This window comes from Corvus moneduloides, chromosome 2 (assembly GCF_009650955.1).
Source record: "Corvus moneduloides isolate bCorMon1 chromosome 2, bCorMon1.pri, whole genome shotgun sequence".
NCBI lineage: Eukaryota > Metazoa > Chordata > Aves > Passeriformes > Corvidae > Corvus > Corvus moneduloides.
The window spans coordinates 14,081,953-14,109,317 of NC_045477.1; the positions used below are offsets into that span (position 1 = coordinate 14,081,953).

At 35.2% G+C, this 27,365-nt stretch overlaps 1 protein-coding gene across 2 annotated transcripts in view; it reads left to right on the forward strand.

Annotated features, from left to right (window-relative positions):
* NCAM2 (neural cell adhesion molecule 2) overlaps positions 1–27,365 on the forward strand; it is a 282,099-nt gene that overhangs the window by 240,745 nt on the left and 13,989 nt on the right. The window contains exons 15-16 of one of the 2 annotated variants that reach the window (XM_032097436.1): positions 3,075–3,255; positions 25,720–25,924. In XM_032097436.1, the coding sequence (XP_031953327.1) occupies positions 3,075–3,255; positions 25,720–25,924 (386 nt within the window). Of the gene's footprint in view, positions 1–3,074; positions 3,256–11,648; positions 17,256–25,719; positions 25,925–27,365 lie in introns of those variants that run through there. The other variant, XM_032097444.1, reaches the window with a different exon arrangement.

Below are 27,365 nucleotides of genomic sequence, written 5' to 3' on the forward strand. Positions count from 1 at the left end.
ACAGAAATGTACAGTTTTCCTTCCAAGTCCTAAGCTCATTCTATTCATCACATAGATTTTTGCAGTTTGTTTTAAAAATATAGTCATATATCTGTTTGCAATACTTTCTTTTTCACCTGCAGGAACTGTATTAGTCTGAATCTTTAGTTTCCAATTCAGTATATTTTTTGTCGTTCTGTATTTCTGAAGCCCTTTGGAATTCCCCAGTATATTCACATGGTGTCTGTGCACAATACTGAGATCATGTAGGGAACTTCTGATCCCTCTCATGTTGATATTCTTTGGAATCTATCTGTATTTTTTCTAACTCCTCCCATACCTCACCAATTTAAACAGCAATTAAAATACGGTGCTACGTACCACTGCTATTCCTAATGTCACTAAGGAGTATTTTCATATGCATGTTGCAATCAGTATTAGCTCCTTCTATTTCAGCAGTGCTATGCAAAAAGATAATTTGTAAAAGGAGTGTAGTATAGTGACAATGTAAGTGGATTCACTCAGGGCGAAGTCAGGTGATTGTTACGATCCGGTTTAAACTCAGAAAAGCAAAGCAAGCTAAGTCTCTGTGCATAAACTGGAAGGAAGTTAGAAGGTTCAAAATATTCCCAGAAACAAGATTAAAACCAAACAAGGTTAGATGTTGATGCCAAAAAATGGATGTATTTTATTTAACAGTAAAGGAGGCAAAGAGAAGGGAAAAGAAAGAGAGAAAGAAATGGAAAAAAGAAGTGTGGGGGGGGGTGGGGGAACAGGGAGAGGTGACAGGGGTTAGGTGGAAGCAAATCACCCATCTGAGGGTCCCAACGACGTCTCGTTGCTCACCTCCATCTGGTCTGCTGGTGGTGTGGCCACGCCGCCACACATCACAGAGTACAGAATCTCGTGGATTAATATAAGCTGCGGGCCAGGTGGGAATGCCCACGTGCCTCTCTTGCAGGGGCCAGCTTGACACACTGTCCCTTGCAACACTGAGGGTCTGTTGCATCATCTCTGGTGCAGGGTCTGGAGACCCCTTTGAGGGGGGCCCCTGTGATGAGCCATGTCACCCCCTCCTGCTGTGGATAAGCTTCCCTCCCCTGGTGAGGACCCCTCAGCTGGGCTCCTCTGCACAGTGGAGGATGGGCAGTCACTGCACCTCTGACCAGAGGCTTTTCCCAGATACCCAGAGCCTCTCCTCCCCTCACCCTTTGGTGCAAGGGTCTGTTTTAGCCTGGCAGCTGATATCCCTGGGGCTGTGATCTCCACCTTGGAGGTGTTAAGCTTGTGCTCAGTGAATGTCTCCATCCCTGAGTTGTTACTTTATCTTATCTTCATTAGTGAGCGGTGTAAGGCCTCACTCAGGGCCCCATTCAGGGTGTGGTAGTCTTCTTTGCTGCTTTTGTAATAGTTTTAAAAGTCCTTTAAGAAAATGTTTAAGTCATAAACTATAATATTTCAGTCTCTGACAGTGATTGCAATAGAAAGTATCCATCACAATATGGGAAAATATCCTTTACAGGAAATTCCATTTTCACTGTATGATGAACAAACTGTTTTTACTCCAGTGCATTTAGTTTTTTTCATGATTTGTAATGGATCTACCATTCTGATGTTTTTCATTAGTCTACCACTGCATCAAGTAGGAGCTTTCACCTGGATGCAAATGCTCCTGAAAACAAGTTTTGTTGGATTTTAATCATTCTCAGAATTATCATGTGACAATACCAATGCTAATGCAGAAAAAGCGGGAAAGTTTATGAAAAGGTGAAGTCAGTACAGAAAAATTGTCAATCCTCAGAGCTAATAACAAATAAATTACTGCAGCAGTGTACATCAGGGAGGTTAGTCTGTCTTCTATTTTCTGAAGACTGGGGACAAAAAAGAAGTAAGTCATAAGGAGCATGATTGGTCCCTGAACTCTCTAAATTAGACGCTATTTTCTCTGAGACCTGTATCAGCAAAGCACAAGATGCTTCAGTAAAGAGCCTAAATACAAGCTGCTGAGTAGTTTGCAGCTGTACTTCCAAGTAGTGTAAATTTGTTTGGCTTTAAATTCTCCTGTATGATTTATACCCACTGATTGGGTCTGTGTTGCTGTATGGGTTTGATGGCCAGGATTTGTCTCTCAAGACATATTTTTTACCATGTTATTGTACCTCAGTGTCTCGTAAGAATAGGATTGCATGGGTTCTTACTGGCTGTTATTGGTTGTCCTTTGATCAAGATGACTTTATTGTGTGACGGTATATATTGTTTTATCCTTCTACCTATTAGTAATTGTGTCATTTCTACTTACATAAAAAATAATTAAATGCATTTTGCACTCAAAGGAGCAATTGCAAAGGTAAGAACTCCAGATTTATGAAATGCCAGAATTGTGTTTGCAACCTAAGTTCTCATTTGTTCCTTTTGTATAGATGTCTTAATTACCTGAACTATGAGAAATTATGAGAATCCTTTTTTGTCTAGAACGCTGTCTTAAAGATTTGCATATATCCACTCACAGATATAGGCATAGTACTTCATATTTTCTCAGTGATGTTTATATTCTTGCATACAACCACGTTTTCAAAATGTTCCTATATTGCTACAATTAGTGTATATTTTCATTAAATAACTGATGTATGATATAAGCACAGCTGGACTCATGAACAATTTAAGACTGGGTTTAATGGCAAATTTCTTTGAATGAACATTGATCAAAATGTAATTGAAATGTCTGTATAAAATAAATTTCTTACATAATTTATGCTTAGTGTTTTATGATATAAATATAATAAAATGTAAATATAAATATTAAATATAATGCTGTTCTATAAGAAAAAAATCAGTATTCAAGCAAAGAATAAATTGAAGCCAAAAAGTTTAAAAGGATTGACCACAAAATTCTCTAAATCCACATTGTGAAAACATGATAAGGAGTGGTCAAAACTGTAAAAAACCTGAGTACTCAGAACTCCAAAATTAGATTATTTCAATGTTCATAACCTCTGTAAAGGAAACTCCATATTTTTGTGCATCATGTAGATACAGACTTTAACATATAGTACAAGAGTTTGGGAGAATTGAAACAAATATTTTCATCTTTACAGAAAGATAAGGAAGACCAGTGGCTAGAGAAAAAAGTACAGGGTAGTAGAGACCACATCATCTTAGAGCATCTTCAGTGGACCATGGGTTATGAAGTACAAATCACAGCTGCCAACAGACTGGGTTATTCTGAACCAACATTGTATGAATTCAGCATGCCACCAAAGCCCAACATTATTACAGGTAAGTTATTTTCATCATGTTTTCTCCCCATGAATTATTTCCAACTCATAGTACACTGTGTGTAGTTGAGCATAAGGTAGCTGAAGTCTTGAACTGAAAAAACCATGAGACACCAGACTTTATTATCAGCAAAAAATTTGATTCAGGAAACTTAAACGGGACCCTGTCTCCTTGTAATGAGACCCTTTTCTCTTAGAAATAAAGTAATTTTTAAGTATAGAAGAAACATTGGTTCTTCAACCCTGTTGATGGCACTTAACAAGAAATACAGTATTTAAGATACACCTGCTTTTTAAGTTGCCTTGTACTGCCTGTTGTCTGGTTCAGCCAGTTATTTGCTAGAATTCTTAATTTCAGTCCCATCTCTACATGTGCTTTGAGCTACACATGTAATAAAGGCATTTATTTTAGTGTCTGATGAGGTTAAGTCTTCAAATAGTCTTGTTTAGACACTGTCTGAATGATTCATTCTAACATGGTGACCAAACAGTCTTCTGTAAGGTTGATTTACAAAATTTGAAACGTATAGAAACTTTGTTCGTATTTTTAAGTGTGTAAATAGGAAGGTTTGAAATTCCATGTAAGAAAAGCTTCATTTTAGTTGAGTGAGTGTATGAGTTTTAATGTTTCCTAAGATAAGGCTTTATTTTGATGCAAAAATGTTATATTCCTTAGTTAACAATAAACCTAAAATAAGGTAATTTCTGAAGTATTATGGGTAATTTTAATTTTTATAAAGCAAATGGTATGAGGAAGAGATTTCAAACTTTTAATTGAAATTATGAGCTGCTATCTTTAATTTCCAAATTAGATCAGTGTCATCATTACCATTTGAAAAATCCGGTTCTAAATCCTCTAACATAGTATTTTCTGATTCCCATTTTTCAAACTGTTAGAGTATTAGGATCAGCAAAAAACTTGCCAAATAAATATAATGGCAAATATATTAAAATGTAAACCATATCAGTACCTGTATTTCAATATGAACACCTGACTAGCATCGATCTAGCATTGGTACAGTGCCAATGAGCTGGAATGAGTCATGGACTAGTGTGCCGCCAAAAAATTTTGAAATAACTGGCTATTTTTTTTCTTGTCTAATGTGAGATTTCTTCAAATATATTTTCAGGAAAGTTATCTCAAGATCTCTGCAACATTTTTCAATATTCCATAGCAGTATTTTTAATATTGAGTATCGTTACTTTTTATTTATAGCAAACACATTTGTAATTCATTCACAGACTCAGATCTAGTTCTAGTACAAATATTTGTTTTATGCACTTGAATTGAAGTAAAGTTGATTTGCATCTTGATTGAAATTCAGGGTCTCAATAGGTTCTGTGTCCTTTGTTTTTAAACAGGCAGGGCCTTGTGATTGCCATCATTCAGAAATAAAATTTCCCATGACTGAAAAGAAAAGAGAAAAAGAAATGTAGGGAAACTTATTGTCCCAAGGAAATGAAAATATTTTTCTGGTAGAAAAATAAGTAAAAACTCACTTAGGGAAGGGATAAGCCATTTTTCAATTTTGTATATTTGAAACAACAATCTTACTTCTTTTGCAATGCAATCTAACTTTAGCCTGTCATAATTATATAAACTCTTCCATCTTATTGCCGCTCCTGCTGTAAGAGAGAAACTTAATTTTCCTCTGTAAACTATAACATAGGTGGTGTCTAGACATTCAAGTAAAAAGTAGCCTAGTTAATTTAATTTCAGAAGAAAGATAGAACATTTTCTCTCTAAAAACAGTTTTATGGTTACTTAGGGGCTTTTTGCTTTCAGTGCTCTCCCGTAACCTCTAAGCAGTTGTAAGAAGTCTGTTACACTATTTAGCTTCAAGTCTTCTTTGTATGAATCATTACTGCAATTATGATTGTGGAACTAATTAGTTTCCTTGACAACTGTTTTTTCAAAGCCTGAAAAAGAGTGTGAAATTCCCATCATAAGGACATTCTGTAGGCAATTTTTAAAAGTATGTCAAAAGACACTTAGAATCAGTGGGACACTAAAGTCATATTCATGAGTCAGCATGATTATCTTGTTTTGAAATGGCATAATATTATTATCACAATATAATATTATATACAAATATACATAATGCTGCAAAAATATGAATATAATCTATTAAAACTTGATAGATTTTGTGCATAAAATGCTTAAGTTTGAGCAGAAATATTATTTCTGCTGTCAGTTAACTCTGATGATGCACTATTTGTTTGAGGCTTTGGTATTAACAGCTAGGCATCTACAGATGACTTTGAAAAAGACCATAGGCAACAAGAATGAAACTAGATAGACTTTTGAATGAAACCTGCATGATTTGTCCTGTGCTCACTTAGTAGCTACAGTAACTGAGGTTTCCTTTCATATTATTATTGTAATTATTAGAAAAGCCTCTAAGACTCCTGAAAGTTTTCATCAAAGCCTCTAAGACTCCTGAAAGTTTTCATCTGTGTTTGCCTAAATCTCTGGCACTTCAGCTGAACTGTGTTTATCTCTGGCTCTAAATTTAAACAGAAATAAATCTGTAGACCCTATATATGCAATCTCATAAATATTACTTTTCCAAAGAGAATTTTGGAATTCCCTAAGTATCTTGTTGGTTAGCTACATATAATATAATATCCTGGTGACGTGTGTGCAAGCTAGTGCAATAAATCAGAGAACTGAAGGGAGATGGAGGCAAGGATATGTTGGTTGTCCTTCAGTGGGTGCTTAGCAGGGAAATAGGAGTTGTCACAAGAAATAAAACTTTGCTTCTAAATGCTGCAGAAGGAGCTTGCTTGTGCTTTCAAAAGCCACTGGATATCAGGCAGAAGTAGTAATCCCTGGAGACAGGAATTGGAAGCCAAAACTCTACTTGTGTGAATACACAACTCCTGTGGGCACTGAATCCACAGCTTCTGCTTCCTAGGAAAGCATGCAAGTACCAGCTCCTGGCTGCAAGTCATATTCCATGATAATACAATATGATGATCTTCCAGTAATAGACTTAGGTCTGGGAAAGAGCTTGAGACTGCAAATTGCTCTCTGGCATCAGGGAAGTGCATAAATGAGACAGACATTCCTTTAAATTTTCACATGGTTGGCCTCAGCAGCCTTCAACTGTAGACCTACTTTATTTCATATTGTCTGCTCCTAGGCCTGTAACACAGTGTCCATTCACTGAGTCACCCACATTTGTGATTAGTTCCTCAGAATTTGTAATCCTTTTAATGAAAGTTTCCTGGTTTTCTGAAGGGTTTATCAATGGAAACTTGCACTGACTTTGAGAAATACCCAGCAAACCTTCTTAAAACATTTTGCTTTAAATAACTGTATGTATAAATTTATTCATGTATGCATATACATATATATATGTATATTAGTGGATATTATATCTCTACATATATAAACACACACCATTTTCTTTCCTACTTTTTGGAGTTATTTTTTGTGGTCACAATTCTATATTTGTATTTCACATTTCACTTAGGCATATGAACATGTATTTTAGAATCATGCTTGGAGAAAAAGTGACACAGTCTTAAATGTAGTAGTTTATGTGTTCCAAAATCTCACTAGGGATGTCAGTTGGAAATACTTGCAGGCAGGTACAATACTAACCTCAGTGTGTTTGCCTCTGAGTTAAGTATATATCACACTTTTAGTGCTGATTTGTAATATTTTAGAAAATTTTCTTCTGGCTTCTCTGTACTTTTAAGCTTCTAGTCCTGTGGGATTCTCAAAGGAACTGTATGCTTTAGCTCTTTATCCATGTTAGGAGAGCATGGACTAACCTCTGCAACCATAAAAACCCCAAACAGCCAAAGTCCATTAGCTCCCCGAGCTGACTCTACAACCCATGTGTATGGGCCCTTTCACTCTTTCTCTACAGGGAGAAGACAGGGATCCTGTCTTTGTACCCCACAGCTGCTACAAAACGTGTCCAAATCTGTTGTCATTCTGAACCATTACTGTTGCAACCTAAAAACACACGTACAGGTTTATACTAAATCTTAAAAGAAGATGGATGAAGGTGCTAAAAAAGATACTTTCTGAAAGTGTTAAATATATTTTCAGAAATTAGCAGCAGATTTATGCAGGTGCCATCTTCCAAAGGCTTTTATCCAGCAGTGTTGTTACTTTGAAAGGGCAGTAGATATATTAAAAATGGTTACAACTTCGTTATCACAGTTTTTTTCTTCTTCACTAGAAGTTAATAACTCGGTGCAATAGTGGGAAAATGGAAAAAACATTTGGGGATAACAAGAACCTCTTAGATCCATTTTTCTCACTTTGTGATATTGGTTGTTTGAGGGGGTTTTTTTGTTTCCAATACTGCATGAACTGTAAGAGTAATTTTTTATTTCCATGCCTGGAAATGTTTTAATCCCTTGAACATCTCATTTATCTTTTTTTTCCAAGCGTGTGTATCACCACACTTTAAATCATATAGTGGAAGGCAAAAGAGGCACAATAATACATAGTATTTTCTCTCATCACCACCAGTAGAAAAGATGATAATCACCATGTCAAACATGATTTTTATCAGTAGTTTTTTACAAAAATACAACAGGATCTGCAGTGGTCTGGATGTGAATGAAAAATAAAAGTAGATCTTATCATTGCTTCAGGTATGTGTATATATATTTGGGTTTCATTAAAAGTTAAATTAGGAGAATTATGGGGACTTTCAGTCTTCTATATTCTCTTTCCACAGAAAAAGCTAGAAAGGCTGCCAGTAGGTACTTGAGCCAGAACCAAATGTCATTACTTGTGGCTTACAAATTGCCTGTTTAAATGTCCATGAAAAAAAATGCAGAATTTTTCAGGCTTGTCCTGATTTTAAGTCTGTGGTTTGTGATTACACTCTTTCTCTGTGTGTGTCTCTGTGTATGTGTGTGCATACACAAACATCCATCAGTTTGTGGCTTCTAATAACTTTTTAGTATAGTTGACAATTTCACTAAATTTGTCAGAGAATGGAGGCTTCAAAATTAAAACATTCCTGTAATTTTTTATAAAGTGTTATCTGACAATAGAAGTAAAATTATCTGTAGCATAGTAGGCAAAATATTATATTAAACCCTCACACACTTCTAAATCCTGGAATGATTTGGAAAAGAGTAGTTGAAACTTTGTGACCCTTGATCCTTACACCAGCCTGGAGAGCAGCAGTAAATTTAAACCACAAAAGAAAAACACAGAAGAAGTTTGAAAGATTTTCACAGGTAAAATTTCCATTCCACAGATCTGAAATTTTAAGTCAATAATTAGTATCTCTTTTGTATTGATGCCATGAAGATTTTTGCCTTTTCTTTTATACCCCTGTTATACCTTTTTACAACTTCTGTATTCCTAGTGCTTTTTGCCTACATTCTTGGACTCGTTTGTCAAGCTGAGAGACTAAACATTTTAGACACTTCGTAGTTAGAGATCAGTGTGCCCCAGACCCCAAGGTCCTCTCCAGAACACATTCTGTAAACCAAGATAGAGCCATCCAGGGGAAGGCTCCTTGGGGAGGGGGTCTCACTTGAGCCTCTCATTGGGGAATCTTTGATAGATATGCTCATTAGTAAAACCTATAATGTTATACCCGAGGTTGGGGGGAACACAGACACACACACACACACACTGGGGTGGGGTGCATCTCAATGCATATGACCTGGACGTGTGCACCTAAGGATCCTTAAAATAAATACCAAGGTAAAATCCCTTTTCCCCTTCTCACTGTGTATGACTCTTGATTTTAAGACCAGGAAAAGGCATCAGTATGACTTCGTGCATTACAGGATTTCTCAGTCTGTCTCTATAGATCTGACTAGTTAAGGTTTTAGCTAAATCTAAAATGAAGAACAAAATGCAGGAGTCAAAAAGGAAAGCCTGTGGGATGCCAGTCTCCTTGGAGCTCTGATCATATTCCCAAGGCAAGGAAGAGCTGCAGCATTATCCTTGTGAAGTTACCTGACTGATTTTCTAATAGGCTGAAGGATATTGTAATTCCAAAATCAGAACTTGAAAATGAAGGCTTTTGTCTGACTTTTTGTTCAGATCATAATCCTGAGCTAAAAGTGTAAATTCTTCAACTGGTATTGCTGTGATGGAAGAATAATTTTGTTACGTTATTTTCTGAAGAGAATAGAGAGATGAAATGTATCTTTGAGATCTCCTGCTTTGAGAACAGAAGTTGGTAGGAATCACACCAATCAGATTAATATCTAAAACTTCAGAAAGAAAACAGCCCCCACAAAACGTATTTGGTTTTGTTTTGTAAACCAATACTAGAATTTGCTGAATAAGAGCCATTTCTCATCAAATCCCGGAGATGATCATCGTTGAAAGAGATAGGGCGTGTTCTTGCTCTAGGCTAAAACCAGCGTTTTGCTCCATTCCCTGCCAAGACCAAAGTTATTACATGAAAAGGGATAGAAATCTCTCACTAAAATTGATAGAACTTATTTGATATGAACCAGAGAGAGAGGCAAAAAGGCTTGCTCCATCTGTACCATCAAAGATGTTAATAGGAAAAAAGTACACTATTTTTTATAAAATCTAATTCTTACGGTACAGCTATCACAGACAGTAACTACCACTGAGTAGCAGAAAAGCAGCAACCAAGGAATTATTCTCTATTCTCAGAATTTCTGCTTCAAAAGGAATTAATTTTTTTTTATCATATGAATTTTAGTTTGCTTATCTTTTTGAATGCTGTGAGGAAAAAAGCAAATCCCTATAGATGTTGAATTTTGAAGTGCAAGGCCACACTTTACAAGTATAGTACTCTAATCCTTATTATTTGTTGTAGGTAACTGCTAGCATTGTGATGCTTTATAATTAAAACAACCCTGAATGCCAATTAAAAGATGAAATGCTTAGATATATTCTCTAAAAATATTTAAAAGCTGAATTATTAAAGTAAATGTGGAAGTTTAATGTGCTCAGGGTTTGTGGGTTTCTTTCTATGAGTATATGGACCAAATTATTAGTTCCTAAGAAAAAGAACTGGCTGTGAATTTTGAACAGCTTGAACACAATATGTATCATTGAAAACACCACAGTAGAAATATGGGCGAGAATGGAATAATGTCCATAATTGTTATTAGCTTATTTATATTGCTGCCTTTTCTACTTGATAGTTATCTACGTGTGATAGTTATCACAAGTGTATTTGGGCAAGAACAGGGTCATTTGTGTGATAAGAAGATAATGCATTGGTTAAATATTATGCATACAAGACTGTATTTAGCTTTATAGTTTTCATCTGCTTCCATTAGAATTTCTTAAATCAGTTTTAAAGTAAAGATTTAAACAAGGTTATTGCTTATACTGCACAAGGTTTTCTACATTTTAATTTATTTTGAAGTCTCTTTCAAAGTATTAAACACTGATATTAGTCACTATAAATATAATTATTGTGTCACTGTAGCTGGAAAAAAAAAATCTAGTCAATACACTACATAATGCATAAACTTGACTGTATTATTTGCCAAAAAGTGAACCTTCAATATAAATATTTGTGGAAAAAATATACTCAAACTTTGTAATTGTAACCAGACATACTGTGAGGACATGAATGTCTAAGAAGCTACTTTGTTCCCACACCAGTATTAAAGTCAGTATCTAATTACCCAGCTGCATGTGCTAATTGCATGGGTCATTCATATTTTGATTGGACCTGTGTCCATATTATTGAAGCCAGTTTTCACAGCCCATTGTGAACTCCTACAATAATTCAGGAACAAGATGAAGCCATTAGCAAAGAGAAACAGATAAACAAGCTCATCTCTTCTTGTGTATGATTGGAACCTTCTTTTTCTGTAATTATTGACACAGTTCTAGTTTCTCCTTTCAGCCTATGGGCTGCTGTTTCTCCTTGCTTTAGTCAACAGTCACTATTTCTGATAGGTGTTGCAGGGCAGTTTTGTGAGTCCAAGTACCTCCAACAAAAAGTCACAAAAAAAATTGTATTTAGTATGGGCTTGTCTGAATTGTCTCAAGGGGAAGCAAGAAACATGCTTCAGGTTAAGCACTTAAAGAAATTGTTTTAAAATTAGCCCAAACAGTTTGCCACTTTGACTGCTGTGGAAGACCACATTGCTGCTATGGAGGTACACCCTTTCCACAGTTTGAGTACCATATCATATAGATTTGGCCAGGGTACTTCAATGGTTACCATTCCATCTATGCTTTAATCACAATTTGATGTATCTGCTGGAGTAATGTCTTTCAAGTGACTGTCTTTGGCACAATGTAAATTTCTTTTTTTTCTCTTTTTTCTTTCCCACTGTCACTTTTTTTTTCTTTCGATACTTTCTTTTTCATGTTTTCTCAACTTTTCCACTTTTTTTTTCTAAAATTTACTTCTTTTTCACACTCTTGATTTTCTATAACAATTCTTACCCACACAGATAGATGCTGTGAAGCTACTAGACGTGAAAATGGAGGCCAATCCCTGCAGCTGAGTGCTGCTGTTTTCTCTCTCACTGTAGTCCTAAGTTTCTGGTGCATGTTTTTATACTGTTGATAAGGCAAGCAGAATGTATTCTTCCTATCTCTCTTAACTTTTTATTTGCAGCAAAATAAACACAGACTGTAAAAAATTTGTACGTTTCTATAGCTCTTCCAAAGTTTCCATTCCTAGTCAAGATTCTAAATAGCATAATTACTTCAGTCTGTGTGGGCAAAATTCTTCATCTGGCTTTTTGGAAACCTGGTGAGACAAATTCAACAGATGATGCTTGACAATCCAGTCTGGCAGAACATGGAGAATCTGACTTACTGAATTTGATCGATGTGATTTGATTCTATTTTCTCAACTAGATTTCGATTATAAGAAATTCATGCAGAGACCTTACCATTGTCAGTCACATGACTTTCCAGGTATACCTGGAAAGTATCAATTCATCTTTCAGGAGAGTATTTTCATTGTGTATTAATCCTTTCCAAAGGGTTCTCCTTGCACTGATTCCTGACACAAGGTACTTAAAACTTTATGCTTAATAAAAAATGTTCAAGTCCAGGCTGGATGGAGCTCTGAGAAACCTGGTCTAGTGGAAGGTGTCCCTCTCCACAGCAGAGGGTTGGATGATCTTTTACGCCTCTTCCAACCCAGGCCATTCTATGCTTCTGTGATATAGACATGTTTTGTACTTTCTAATGGATTTTAACAAGCATGTCTTCCCTAGCTAATTATTTATTAATTGTTTTAGTTGGTAGTGTTTCATTTCGAATACTTTTTCTGTGCCTCTCCACTGCCATGCCTCAGGACATAAAATAGGTCCCTGCCCACCAAAGTCACTTCTTGTAACTGCAAAGGTGCCACATTTCATTTCCTGGCATCTGTTGGACTTGGAAGCTCCAGGGGTTCAATTTTGACCTGTAGTAAAAATGGAAAAAGCATTTTTTCCTATTTTACACATTGAAAGCATGGCTTATGAGCTCTGCAGCACAATGTACAAAACCTCAGAAAAAAAAATTATTTAGTAAGAGTTCATGTAGATATTTTATTGCATATATTTGATTTTAAAATGTATGTAGTTTTCTAAGATTATGGTTCATTTCTCTGTTGCATACGCAATAACCCAAGAAAGCAATGCACTTTAAAGCTAAGGTAGAATTAAATATTTATTTTAAGACAATTCCCTTCAAATTGTTACTAAATATAACAAACTTGATAAATTAACTGTACATGTTGATTTTTTTTCCTCCTTATAGTTCATACCTTTTGGCATTTAAAAAAATCGTCTTACAACTTGGAATTTAATTGGTCGAATTTAAGTATCTGTATATCTTCACTCTGTTAAAGCACTTTCTTATTTCTAAGAAATATTGATTATGATGATTTTTCCCAGTTTCAAAATATTTTTGGAAGTCTTTACTTTAGAACATCATTAATAAAACCTGTCCTCATCTAAACCAGATAACAGTCATTTTAGAAAACTGGACTATGTCACAAGTAAGCTGTCTTCAGAATGCATGTGTGCAAGTCTACAGACTAATTTATGGTCAGAAATACTTTTTTAAATAATTTACATATTTAGCATAATGAAGTATCTGGAATGAAAAAGATTACTATATAAAAAACATTGGTTTCATTGTGATCTGCAGAAAATCTCTCACTGTGTAAAGTCGAGACACTCTTCCCTCCATGGCCCTTGCCACTATGTTCTGTCACTTTATCTTAATGCCATGACATTACTTTGAAATTAATTACATTGACAAGTGCCTGGCATAGTGTGGTAAAGAAAGACATTTTCTCTTCTCATTTCGTAGGAGTTGAAACTTTGGATTCCTATTTAAGGTCAGTCAGGTGAAAGCCCATTTTCCCATGCACAAACAATGTGAATATATGTATTGACTTTGTAATTTAGTTGTATAGGTGTTATTCTTCCAATATAAACTATTTATTTTTTAAATTATTAAGTGCTTATTGAACCAAGAGGCAGTAACTAATGAAGGCTGGATAATATTTTCAATGAAAATTTAATTTTAACTATGTTACAGCGGGTTTGGAATTACCAGCTACATGTAAGTAACCAAAACCTTTCAGATCTGAGAACATATTTTCAATTGAGTATAACTCAGACAAGTGCTGTTGCTAATGCTAAATGTATTTTTAGTGAAAGGATCACCTTGGGCAGGAACTTTTGCAAGAGATTTTATTTTTTTTCTCTGACCATTTTGAAAATCCAGGTAGTGAAAATGTTTGTTGTTGTCACTATTGTCACTACTGCTTTCTGTGGTAACAAAACAGAAAGAACTGCAAGGATATCTCTTCTTACCATCAGAGAACTGATGTCTGGCTAATATTTAGTAAGTAGATGCTGTAGTAGATGCTAAGGGGGAAAGAAAGCCACAGCACAAGCACACTACAAACTGCTGCTGGGAGATCTTTCTCAGTCTGCAGGAGCTCAGTTGTGCACAAACACTGGGGTTCCCTTTTGGTCCAGGGCAGTAGCAAATTCTTTCTAGGGGCTCCTCTTTGCAGTCACATCCCTTTTGCATTCTGGTTCCATTGTAAGACAGGCACTGCATGCACATGAGGGAACAGAATCTTCTCTTGTGACACACAGTTGCTGTTCTGAACAGTAAAGAAAACCAAATTGTAGATCCAATCAAACCTAATGAGCACCTGCCCTTCGATTAAAGAGTCTTGAGTAACTTGTCTCATAAACTGAAAAATAGAACAGGGTCTTAAAAGGTTGTACAGATGGTCTGATCCCAGTATTTCCTTATTTTGTAGCATTTTCCTAATTTTCTAAAATTTTAAACCTTAATGGTATTCTGCTAAATGTTGTCTAACATATTTTCACCTTCCATATACTCGTCACTCTTCTTACTTTTTTTAGTAAAGCAAGACAGGACACTACTGCAGGTATGCATTAAAGCAGAAAAATGAAAATTCCCATATAATTTTTCTGCTCTGGTTAGACATTTAAAGAGCTCTTTATGAGCTAAGAATTTATTATCTTATCAAGTCATTCTAACACTGCAGATAAGTATATAAGAAGACAAGATAGGAATTAGGGCGCAGAGACCGATCAACTGTGAACTCTCCAAACATACAGTGAAGGAGATAATGAAAAGCCTTGAGAAATTTTAGAAGCTAAATATACATTATAAATGGCAAGTTGGCTTTTATCCTGTGTCACAGTGCCAGTGGGATAAAGAGACAAATTTGGATCACTTATCTTTTCTTCCGACTGATAGTAGCTTCAGCTGGAAACTACATAAATTTCCTCTGTTAACTGAGAGAAACTTTAGGTCTGCTCCAATTTAAATTATTCTGTGCTTTGTATTTTGAGGTTATCAAGTACTTTGAATGTGATCCTTTTCTTTTGGCCCTCCTCTTCCCATCAAATTCCAAAGAGGACGAGTTAAGCCAATATTATAGGGATTATGTGACTGCAGAGCCAGGCAGTTCTGGGCAGTGACCCAAAACCTCTGTAATGAGAAAGAAAAAGTGGAAGAGATTAATGTCCTTGGGTTGTCATATATCTCCTCAGACGAACAACTAACACAGCTTTGTTTGTAGTTCTCTTTATGAGTGTTCTCTAATTGTATCTTTAAAAACAATGTGTGAGATTATTTTACAGTATTTTGGACAATCTGTGGGAATATACAGAAGATTTTGAAATCTTAGCTTCTTACAGACAATAATGAGGAAAAAATGAACAAAGACATTTTCAAATTAAATTATAATTCATAGGTATAGACTGAACAGCTTAAAATTGTAATTTAAACTCTATTAAAATGATAAATATGTCTTCACAAATTGAATTCAATATACTGCTGACATTAGTATTTAAATGTTAGATAAGTAAATTTGTTCCTTTAAATGTTGTAATTGTAAAAGGGATTTTAGGTCTTATGACTGACAGTGTAAAATATTACCATTTTTTTAACATTGTCACATATTTTGAAATGCTAATATTAAACTGTCTGTAAGAATGAAGTCCTAAAATATTCTGTGCTGAACTTATGCCTTAAATCCAAATTGGTGGCACAGAAACTTAAAAAGGGTAATGATTATTCTGTGATACAGCAGTATATCTCTAAGGAACAGTATTTTTAAAATGTTCTGATTTACAACCTTTAGAGTCTAAGGCTGGCTTCTTTCCTAATCAGATTTTATATGTTGTTTTTCTTCTTTCCAGAGTTTTGAGAAGTTCCTAACATTTACAAATTGTTCACAAATCAAAGTATTTACATAATGCATCTTCAAATGCAATCTTTTATTTACTGCTGTAGGGTTATTAGAATATAAATTGCAGTCTCTCTAAATAGGAAAAATACTGCCCAGAAATAGACATGTATATTGTATACATTGTGAATAAAATATAACTTCTGAGTGGTTTTATGAAGTGTACAAAACATACTATTACCAAATAACAAAAATACATTCCATTTAATTTTCTTGTGAAAGTATAAGGCCAAGCACTGATGCAAAAAATATGATATGCATGTGAACAATAGTTATTTAAAAGATAAACAGATGTGGTGATTTAATTGCGCACGTAACCTTATGACCAATACTCAGTCAGTTTTCAGGGTATTACCACGTACTCTCTTTCCATCATGGAAACCTGCATAGGCACCACTCAAATGTGTATGCAAACGTGAAGTTAAACTAATTAAGCCTGAAAAAACAGGGTGGGGTTTTTTTAAGACATAATGGAGGTTCATATACAATTTGTGATTGTGCTAGTAGTTGCCAGTTCTCTACCTATTGTCCAGTATGCTGATGATTTCTGATTGTTAATTTTTTCAGGAATTTTAGGAGCAAAGGAGAAAGAAAATATTACTTTTAGAAAGCAGGTTGAATATTATAGAGAGAAATGTAGCTTCTGAGGTCTATAATAGCATCACTGAAATCTTTGCTACATTTAGAGTTCATTTATGCTTATCACATTTACTTCATCCATACGTTTTCTTCAGGCATATAAGGAATGTTCAGTTTTCCATCGCTACATATTTATCAGACATAATGTAAAAGTGATGGAAAGTCACCTTTTCCCTTTAATGTCAATGACATCTTAATATAAAGCTGATGGCATCAAATATCAAGTGTAAAGATCAATCAACTTTTCCTGCTTAGAAACAGTAGCTGCACGTAAGCTGTACACTTGAGTGCTATGCTAAGTTTAGATATTTTACAACTAGAGCAAGAAACTGAGATAGGAAAATCCATTTTTGTTCATTTACTATAGGTTCTGAAGTCCCAAGAAACGGTGGTAGTTCTTGTCACCATAGTGCCATTATGTTGTATAATATTCTTATTAATGGTTCTGTATATTTATTTTACGTTTAACATTTTTGTAGAGACAATTTCCAGTGCATATTTTATTTACATAAAATTTTAATTTTAATGCATGTATTAAATGCATTAATACATAAGTGTAATAGAAGCAAAGTAAATCTTTCTCAATGTATGTTTCCAACAGAATTACAAATGAAAATACATGCAATGTACTAAAAGCTAATTCTGTGAAAAATATTGGATACACGGCAACATCTGTAAGTTTCTGTTTTCAAAAACAGTGTGAAAGGCAAGAAAAAAAATCTGGATTTAAAGTAGTTAATTTTAATTTGTGAAACATTGCTTATTTTTATCTTGTTCATAATTCGCTACCATTTTGCTCCTCTGATTTTTTTCATGCATGCAGTACTTGTTGTCATCTCTGCTTTTTCCCTGAAGAATGTGTGCATGGTGTAACTGTGATGTCCCTCAGCACCTTTCCAAACACAATGTCAAGAAATGTATGTAACTATGTGTGTCTTTCATCTGTTGTTCAAAGTTCATTTTTGTTCATGCAACTTCTGTCTTCATTTTTTGTAATAAAGAAAACTGACTTAAAGCAATTCTGTCTGTATTTTCTTTATTGCTGATAAATGCTCTTTTTTTCTTGTACTATCTACATGATGTATTTTGTATCTGAAGAGATTTTTTAGCATTGTATCTATTTTTTTACAGTGTTTTATCCAATAGTGAATATTAAAAAAAAAAAACCAAACCAAAACCAAAAATAAAAACAAAACACACAAACCACCCCCCCACCACAAACATCAAAGTCAATAAAATTAGAATTCCTGAATTTTAAGTTTGGTTCATATTAGGTGGCTGCCATGCTACTGCACTAATGGAGCAAGTATGTGCAATGTCTGTATAAATATGCAGCCTGAGCTTGATCCGTTGTGATTTAATCTGCCTGATGGAAGTTGTATCCCCAAAGGCAGATGTTTTAATACTGGGAAAAGCTATACCCTACCAAGCAGGACTCTGGTGGAAGTTGCAGTTGTAGCAGTCTAACATTTTCAAGTAAAAACATGCACCATACACTGGCAGCACTCCTAATATTAAACTGCTCTTTTTGTAGCTAATGCTATAAAATAATTATATATTTTAAATGTTTCCAAGTATTACTTCTCAAAACTTTTGTGTTTAAATTTACGTGTCTAAAAGAAAGTGCAGTCAAACCTGAAATACTTTCTCAATTTAAATACAATCCCAAGATAGTTTGACTCTTTTTCAGATCTGCTGGCTACAGTACTCTGCTTAGAGCTGTCATCCACTATAAAGATGCAAAAATTTCTCATGTCTCTGTGGTATGTGCACAGCATGATTTTGAATTCTCCTAAATGAAGCAATTAAAATAATTTATCCTTTTATGCAATAGTAGTACTGAAACCACACATAAGTGTATGTTCTCAATACTCACATCAATCTTAATTAATCTGCAGAGGTTCTTAGAAACTCCTCCAAGAGACATGTTCAGTAAATCTGCTGTCAGTTTGAGTGGAGGAAACCAGGACAAAGAAACTTGTTTCCCCAAGTCTATTGAAAACCTGGGTACAGTGCTGATGCCATGAATGCCACAGTGCAGCCTTTCCCTCTCAAGGCACAGGAGGACTGGGGTGTCTCTGCCTGCATTTTTCTGGGGCTTCCCATAGAAAGAAGCAATGCTAAAAAAATACCCTTTACTATGGTGTCTGAGTAAATACATGAAAAAAGAGGCTGTAGCTGTAACCTGATAACTCTTTAGTTGTATTAGAAATGCTACTAAAGTCTGCTTAGGGATAGTTTGATTATGCAAGGAATCTTTTTAAAAAAACTTTGCTTAAAAAAATAGTAAATAACAACTCCAGAGAACATTTTCACAACACAGCATGCTTTATCTAGTAAAGAAAGCTTTTTTTTCTTTCCTTCCCCTTGTTACCCCTCAATGGCCACAGACAAGACACTGTTGCCAGAAACACTCAAGCTGCTATTTACATTACATTTCTTTTCTTTAGCTATTGCATGTATGTCTATTGAGACACCCTCCTATGAAAAATGTTGTATAGGGCCATTAGAGTAAATAAGAACTCAAGGCCTAATTACTCAGTATCCTGAGAGGGTCATAATACAAGACATTTTCCTGTAAAATTTAAAGGAAAAAATCCATTTCAGAAAACTTGTTGGCAAGACAATCTCAGCCATAATGAAGAAAAACTCCTTCACTTAGATAAACATCAGAAAAGTACATTTTAGACGCGCTTATTTCAGTAGCTAAATCTGTATAACTGTTAGTCCCGATGGCACCACAGGCTCCCCTGACTCACTCTGGCTCAGATTTCATCTGAGATGGGAGACAATGAAAATCTGTCACTTACAAGTAGAAGAAAGTTAGAGGAAGCCAGTAGTACTGTCCCCTTATTTTTCAAAGTTGAGTGTCACACATTACTCAGTCATGCAGCGCAGAGCACACATCCATGTGTTTGTCCACTGCCCTTCAGCAGTATCTGTCCTAGCAGAGAGTTATAGGAAAAATCACTGAGGAAGAAAAAGCATTACAATTAATATCGATTATAGCTTTGTTAGCATCTTTTTATATTAAGGAATGGGATAGAAAAGAATGCTCCTTACTGTCACATTCCCTTTCGCATCAAACAGTCCCCCATTATATGTTGCATAGAATCCTAATGATTTCTTGCAAGTTGATTGTGCAAATGTAGTGATTTGTTTATTTCATTTGAAGGAAGACATGATGCTTCCGGGCACTTACCTGGCTCACAAGCCAAGTTTTATTGATGTAAATTGCTAAAAACAGGTCATGCAGTTCTGGATGTGGCAGCCAAAGTATTGGAGCTTCTTTGGGTAGGGAGGAGGGATCATTGGTTCCTCACTTCTTTTTCCCTGCCATGATTTTTATGTCAGTAAAGAAGAGGAGTTCAGCAATGGCAAGCTCTTGTGCAAAGCAAAGATAAAGTTTCTCTTCTAATTTCTGTAAAAACGCTGAGTATGTGCTACCTTAACATGCTACTCAAAACAGAGTTCCTTCTTCATTTGACAGGTGTCCCACAGTCCTTGCATCCTGATCAGTCACAGCAAAGAAGCTGGAGCATACAACAGCTCTTTTAAACCCCTCTTGGACATTTCCTGTTGGAAAATGAGAGAGGAAGATACTTTAGCATGCAGTGGCAAAGTTGTGCAAGTCCCACAATTTAGATGCATCCATTTTCCATGAAGGAAATGCAAAGCATTTAAGGACAGTGAAATACAGATATCAGATATAATGAAAAACCATCCTTTGGTTATTCACAATACCCTGCCTGTGACACTCAAAGTATTCTATACACATTTCATATATTTTTGCGTCTGTGATGGCCTTGTGCTGTAGTTATATGTTTCTTGTCTGGAATTCTGTAATACTTCTAGTAAATTCTTTTGGATTTGCCTTTGTAGTTTTGCTCATGATATGCTTATTTTTCAGATATGAATATGTTTGGGTTTTTTCCTCTCTCCAGATCTTAAGCTTGGTAGAACTTGTTCTAGCAATGGTCATGGCCTGCAACTGTTTTACTGTTAACTGGTAAAAATCTCATACAGCTGTTTAATTTTTTGGTACTGCGTTATGATTTATTTGGTGCTCATCAGTGGATACAAAATTTTAAGACCTATATTTTCTGTCTTTTTAGAGGTATTGTATATGTATATGCATTTTGTAAGCCTTTGAGTCTAGGAAAAGTTCCAGATCAGATATAAAATCAAAGACAATATTCAGAGGCAGTGCAGAAATAACCATCATGGTTGGGCACACTTTTAAGGGTCAGTACAAAAGTGCAGTTCAACATGGTAAACAAGAATGGGTTTTCTCCTGCCATGACCCAGTGCAGTATTTTCAATTTCACCCTCTAGTTCATAATTTTCACTTTCTTACTTTAGCTCGAGAGCAGTTTACTTTATCTTCTGACTGGCTTGAAAGAAAGGAGAAATATGTATCATAACTCTGTGCCATGCATATGTAGCAGCCAGGTGTTACCCTATAAGCTAGGAAAGTATTTTATAGCATTGCTTTTTTTCCTTAAAAACTCAAAGCTACTGTAAAAGGTAGCTTTGGATATTTGTCTATCTTTCATCTTAACTTCAATCCATGCCTGCTAAGGAGGAGGGAAGGGAATAATGCACAGGAAGGTGATAACTTGCTTTTTTGTCCCAACAAAACTTAATATCACTGAAGGTCTGAAAGGGACATCTGGACATCACCTTATCCAACCCCCCAGCTCACGTAGAGTGCTTGTCATAAAGCTTGCAATTACTATTTTATTGCACCAGTAATTGAATATATGTGATGTGATTCTGTAAGAGCACAGAGAAATTCTGTCACCTCAAAGGACATACGTTCATGTAACATCAGTCCGAATATATCAATGTTGCATGTTTGGTTCCTGTGCAGAAACAAAAGCTTTAGTTTGCCATGTATAAAGTGTACCTGTACAATAGCACAGGTTGCCCAGGGAAGCTCTGGATGCCCTGTCCCTGGAAGTGTTCCAGTTCAGGTTGGATGGGGCTCTGAGCAACCTGGTCTAGAGGAAGGTGTCCCTGCCCATGGCAGGGGATTTGGGACTAGATGAGCTTTAAGGTCCCTTCCAACCCAAACCATTCTCTGTTTCTGTATACATGCATAGATGGTGATTCTCCCTTTTGATCTGCTTCCCTTAGAGGATCTGGTGCAGAGCCCTTAAAGGAATTTAGTCTGAACTTATATTTGAGAGTCCAGAAAATTTCTCTTTTCATTTAATTCTTTGCACTGGAAAATTCTGGTTTACTTCCCAAAGCTCTTCATTCCTCTTTCTTATCAAATAATGATTTCTCCAAAGATGTTCAATTATCTTATTAGAAACTGTTAGAAACATAACTTATTCAATAAGAGAGAACTTGAAAATTGCCAAAACTTTCAATGACATTTGTAGAAACTTGCTTCGGGCTTTTTCTTAGTTAATTTTTTTCATTTCTGAAAGTTTTTTAATCTTATTTCCGTAAGTATTCATTGATGAGCACTTATTTGAAGAAGCGGATGAAAAAAGTGTCTTTCAAGTTGTCAGTTTCCTTCATCATCGTGGCAAGGTATTACATTATTTATGCCACATTCTGTATAACAAAACCATATCATTTTAAATTTAGCATATTTTTGACAAATTCTAATTAAAACTCATTCAGAACTATAGAATTTACAATTTCCTTTTTTTTTTTTTTAATCAAGCAGTTTTAAATGGCCCTCTGTAGTTAGATGACTAAGGTATACAATAAACATTTTCAAAAAATTTATAAGAACCGATTCTCTCACATTAACATTGAATTTTTATGATTTAAAACAAGTTTGTTTTCAACTAGGAAAAGAAAAAGGTGTATAATGCATAAATACTTCGTTATTTTGAGCACAAAGTAGAACTACTATTTTGAGTCTGTTTGGTACATACCGGGAAACTAAAAACCCCAAATATTTAAAATAGCTTCTGTAATATAACAATAAAAATAACAATAATAATAATAATAATATTTAATGCAACAATTTTTTGATAATAAATTGCTTTTCAAAGTTTGTGGGAAGGGAAGGCTGTTTGTACTATGACATTAATATTTCATCCAGTCACAGAATTAGAACTTTTTTTAATGTCATAACATATAAAGAAAAAAATTCCCATTGTTTTGGAATTATATATATTAGTATATGTTTTTTGAAACCAGTCAGGAGAGGTCTTAATCTGCTTTAATAGTAGTTGGGATTAGTTTTACAACTGACTTTTGTGGGAGCAGATAGGCAAGTACAAAATCAAAGTAATCTAAGAAAGAACAGAATTAAGCCACAGATGAACTTGTAAAAAATAATTTTATATGTTTTCATTAAGATTAAAGATAAACCATAACACAGATTTAAAACACAAGGCAGCCCAGTTTCTACCTGCTTTCAGAAGTATATAAGATCCTCAGGCAGATGAGAAGGCTGATTGCCACCATGCTCCTCACCCCACCACTGGATTTGGCCACGCTCCTGTCAGTTTTTGGGGTGTGGGAGATAGAGAAACATTGGAAAAGTGTTGACAATTTTAGGAAATCAGACTTATGAAACAGAAACCTGCAGAAACAAAAGGGTTTCAAGTAGGAAAAATATGACTTGGGACGGGCAGAGCAGTAGTAAGGATGGGGAATGCTGAATGTAAAGGAAATCATCAACCTGAAGAGATGAAGAAATATGCAACAGTCAAATACTTATGTCTCAGATGTCTCACCCACACCAAGAAGATTAAAACTGAAAAACAGAGTCTCCCCTGTAACTATGGCAAATATTATACAGAGGAGCAATATTGTGACTGTAAACATTTCCTTCACTTGCAGGTGAAAGTACTGTGTAGACATTTCTGTCACTGAATCACTTAGAATGGGAACCTTGCCACTTCACAATGTTCCAAGGACACTGAAAGTGCTGTTCACAGCAGTGAAAAATGTATTTCTTCGTAGTAAAGACTTCTAACAGTGCATTAAGAAAAAAGTCCTAAAACTAAACCTGAGAAAAAACCCTGAATTGCTTTTAAAATATGGATTAAATTACCCTAATTTTTTCCTTCACATTCTGTTTGGTGGTTGAGAAGGTACAGAGATTCACTGTACTAAGTCTCTAAAACTGACTATAGAATTTACTGGTATTATATCAGTTGAAATATATGAGCTTTTTAACAAACTGGAATTAAATATCTACTTACATCTTCCTGACAGTTCAGACTGGTAAACAAAAAATCCCTGAAGGTTACGAAGGAAGTCACCAAATAGGTGGGTGGATATAGGAATAAAGAAAGTTTTGGAAGACGTATCAGAAATTATAATATTTAAGTAGGAAATGTTTAAAAAAGGAAATTAATTTAAAACATCAACTGCCAACATTGCTGATGGGGCAATGCATAAATGATACATCATTTCATTGCTGCACCATTGCTTTTATAATTTATGTAGTGATTTTTAAGTCTTTCTGAACAAAGGAAAATAACTTTGAAATAATGTCTGTTTTTCTGCTTGTCCAACCATGTAAATATATACATTGAATTCTAGCTTGTTGCATAATAACATTTTGAAGAACATTTCTATCAACCCATAACAACAGACGACCCATACAATAGACAATGAAATCGATTGCTTAAGAAGTAAAATGTTCCCCTTCTTTTCAAAAAAGTTTTTACTTTTCCATTTTAGAGTTCTAAACAAAGACTAGACTAAGAATATATATTTATTGATTTAGAAAACCTTTCAAATTATATTTGAAATGGTAAAGATATCATTAAAATTAGTTAAGCAGAAATATGAAAGCTTAAATGCTATGCTTAATTTGAAAACAATCTGTAGTGTTTATGGGGGGTCGGAAGAGAAAGAAGAGGAAGATGATATCCGTAACCCAATTAAAATATTTATATTATCTTACATTATGTAATGGTTCGGTGTTTGTTACAACAGGATTCAAGCAATCTCCGGTCAGAATAATCTCACTCTTACTTTGGCAACAGGCAGAGCTGCAGATGGAAATGTCCCAGTGAGTGATGCTGACTCAGGCATCACTCCAGGGCATGGGAGTGCCAGGGAAGCAATGCTGATGTGCAACACCCGTGGGCAAACACGCCCAGTTCCACTCCCTGGGGTTTGCTCAGCCCAGTCTCACACAAGGCAATTGTCACTGGCCAATTTCTGAGCTAGTATGGCATCTTCTTGAATTAGCTGGATGCATGGGCCTTTACTGAGATGGCTTTATTCCCCTAGTTCTTGATCAGATACAAGTCCTCTCCTGTATTAGCGTCATCTGAGTTCACGGACTCCTGGGAATCACACTGTCCAAAAGGGTTTGTAGCATTGCTGTCATGGGAATATCAACCAAGGCAAAACATTAAAATATTTTTCCCAAGATTTGTAATGAAGTAAAATTAGCTAAACATCAGCTTTCATAATTCAAACACAGAAGGCAAAATCAGGTGTGGAATAGGTTTATTTTGAAGTGTATGATTGCATTTTCAGGTACCAGACTAAACAAGATGAGGTCCTAATCCTATAATCATTTGATGATATGCATATTTTCCCCCATATTAAATTGCTTAAGAAGTAAAATGTTCCCCTTCTTTCCAAAAAAGTTTTTACTTCTCCATTTTAGAGTTCTAGACGTGTTAAATGATTTAAGACTAAGTGTGTGCAACTGTTTGCAGATTAAACAGATTGAATTGTTTTTCACTCTAATTCAGAAAATTACAAGAATAAATACTGTTTTCGCAGTCTCTTAAACCTTTCAGTAGTTCTGCTTAGCATCACTACTAATTAGTTGTATTTGAAATGTAGAAAATGACAACTTACATCAATGTTCATGTTGAACATTTTAAATGTTTTCCTTATGCTGCTTATTGATACTCTTAGTCATGGAATGTTAAAATGTGATATTATTTTTATTGAATAATGCCATTTGTGTTCTGTGGACTTATTAGAATTTTGGCAATGGGAAAATATTATGTATTTTTTTATTATTATTATTTTAATGAGGTACTATATATGCTTAATCATCAGGACTGGTTATTTCCAGTAATTTCTGAATGGTTCATTCCTAAACATTCTTTAGTCTCCTGACCAACGTCTTAGAAAATGCTATTTTAGGATTAATGTTATTAATAAGTGTTCATTTTCTTTCCTTCAAGACACTCTTTTTAATGGTCTTGGACTTGGTGCTGTCATTGGCCTGGGAGTGGCAGCCCTTTTGTTAATCCTGGTTGTGACTGATGTTAGCTGCTTCTTTGTACGACAATGTGGACTGCTCATGTGCATCACCAGGAGGATCTGCGGGAAAAAGAGTGGTTCAAGTGGAAAAAGTAAAGAACTGGAAGAAGGAAAAGCTGCTTACTTGTGAGTATTAATCACCTGTGTTGGAAACATCCTTAAAAGAAAAAGTTGGCTGTCCAACTTACATTAACTTTATGGCCATTTTGTGGTGTTGCAAAGGGAATTAATAAAATGCTTCTACTACTTGAAAAAGTGTTGCTCTGAAGTGTGTAGGTTGTTTATTGCCTTTAAAAGAAAAGTTGAGACACAAAAAAGGAATGCACTGTAGCTCAGTTTAGGATGACCTCTTTGTCCAGCTTGATGCAAAGGAAATCAATTGTAATTCAGAAATAGTTACAGACACATATTTGGTTCATGAGAAACAGGTAAGAGGTCATTGTAAATCCATTTCTGCAAATCCCTCTTTGAGCTGCTAACACCCAAAAACTCAGCCTATGGTTGTGACAGTACCAGTAAATCTAGGAGTGAAGAAAATCTGAGAGAGAGTTTTCCTTCTCAGGTATAGCACTTGATGGGAAATCTTGATTCTTGTCTGTAGACATGAGGAATGAAAGGTCTTGTTGATTTTTTTTTTTTTTTAATAGGAGTGCTGAGTTGGATTGTGGGTGAAACGGTAGTGAGTGATTGTTCTTCATAGCAACAGTCAATGATTGCTAAACATGAGTGGGAAATAAACAATACTGATTCTCACAAAGATATTCTGTAGTGGCTACTCCATCACACAAATGTGAATGAGCTGATCATTGATGTGAAAATATGGTCTCTTAAATTATTAGAGTGGGTAGTGAGATCTCTGGCAAAACAGTTCAAGTACTGATTACATAAAATAATCACACTTTAGAGACCTAACATTTACTGAGTTTTCAGTAGGTAAACTGGAGAAAAGATTACTTATGATCTTTCATTTTAAACAGTTCCATTTTTTTTACTAGAAAAAAGGCATAATTTCCTCATCCTGTTCATATGGTAGCCAACTTACACATACATTGTAATATTTGTGAGAATGCTGTCTGTGTGTGGTTTAAATAACATTTACTGGCCCAATTCCTATGCGCCTCTCCCAACAGTCAGGCCTTACAGTTCATTGTTCTGCAGCTTCCTAGATCCCATCCATCTTCAGATGGATGTAGAGCACACTAAATCTTGCAGCCCTCATTATTCATAGCTGAGCAGGTGTCTCCATTGCCAGTAGTTGCAGTGTAAGTGTCTCTTGGGGGTTTAACTCTGGCTATTTGGTTTCAGGCTGTGTCTTATGTAACTTGACTACATGGGTTGGGCTGGGTTCTTCTAAAAGAGGTTCCCTTTCAGAAACAGCTCCACAGAACAAAACCAGTTGTGAGAGAACACGGAGAATTTATATCAAGTACTGCTTCTAAATAGAAGTAATGCCATAAAATAGCTGTTTCCTAATTCTCCACACCTGACAGTGAGAGAAAGACTAGCAGTATTTTTTCCATCGTGTGAAGCCAGCCTGTCCGGATCAATAGAATCAATATGTGAAACT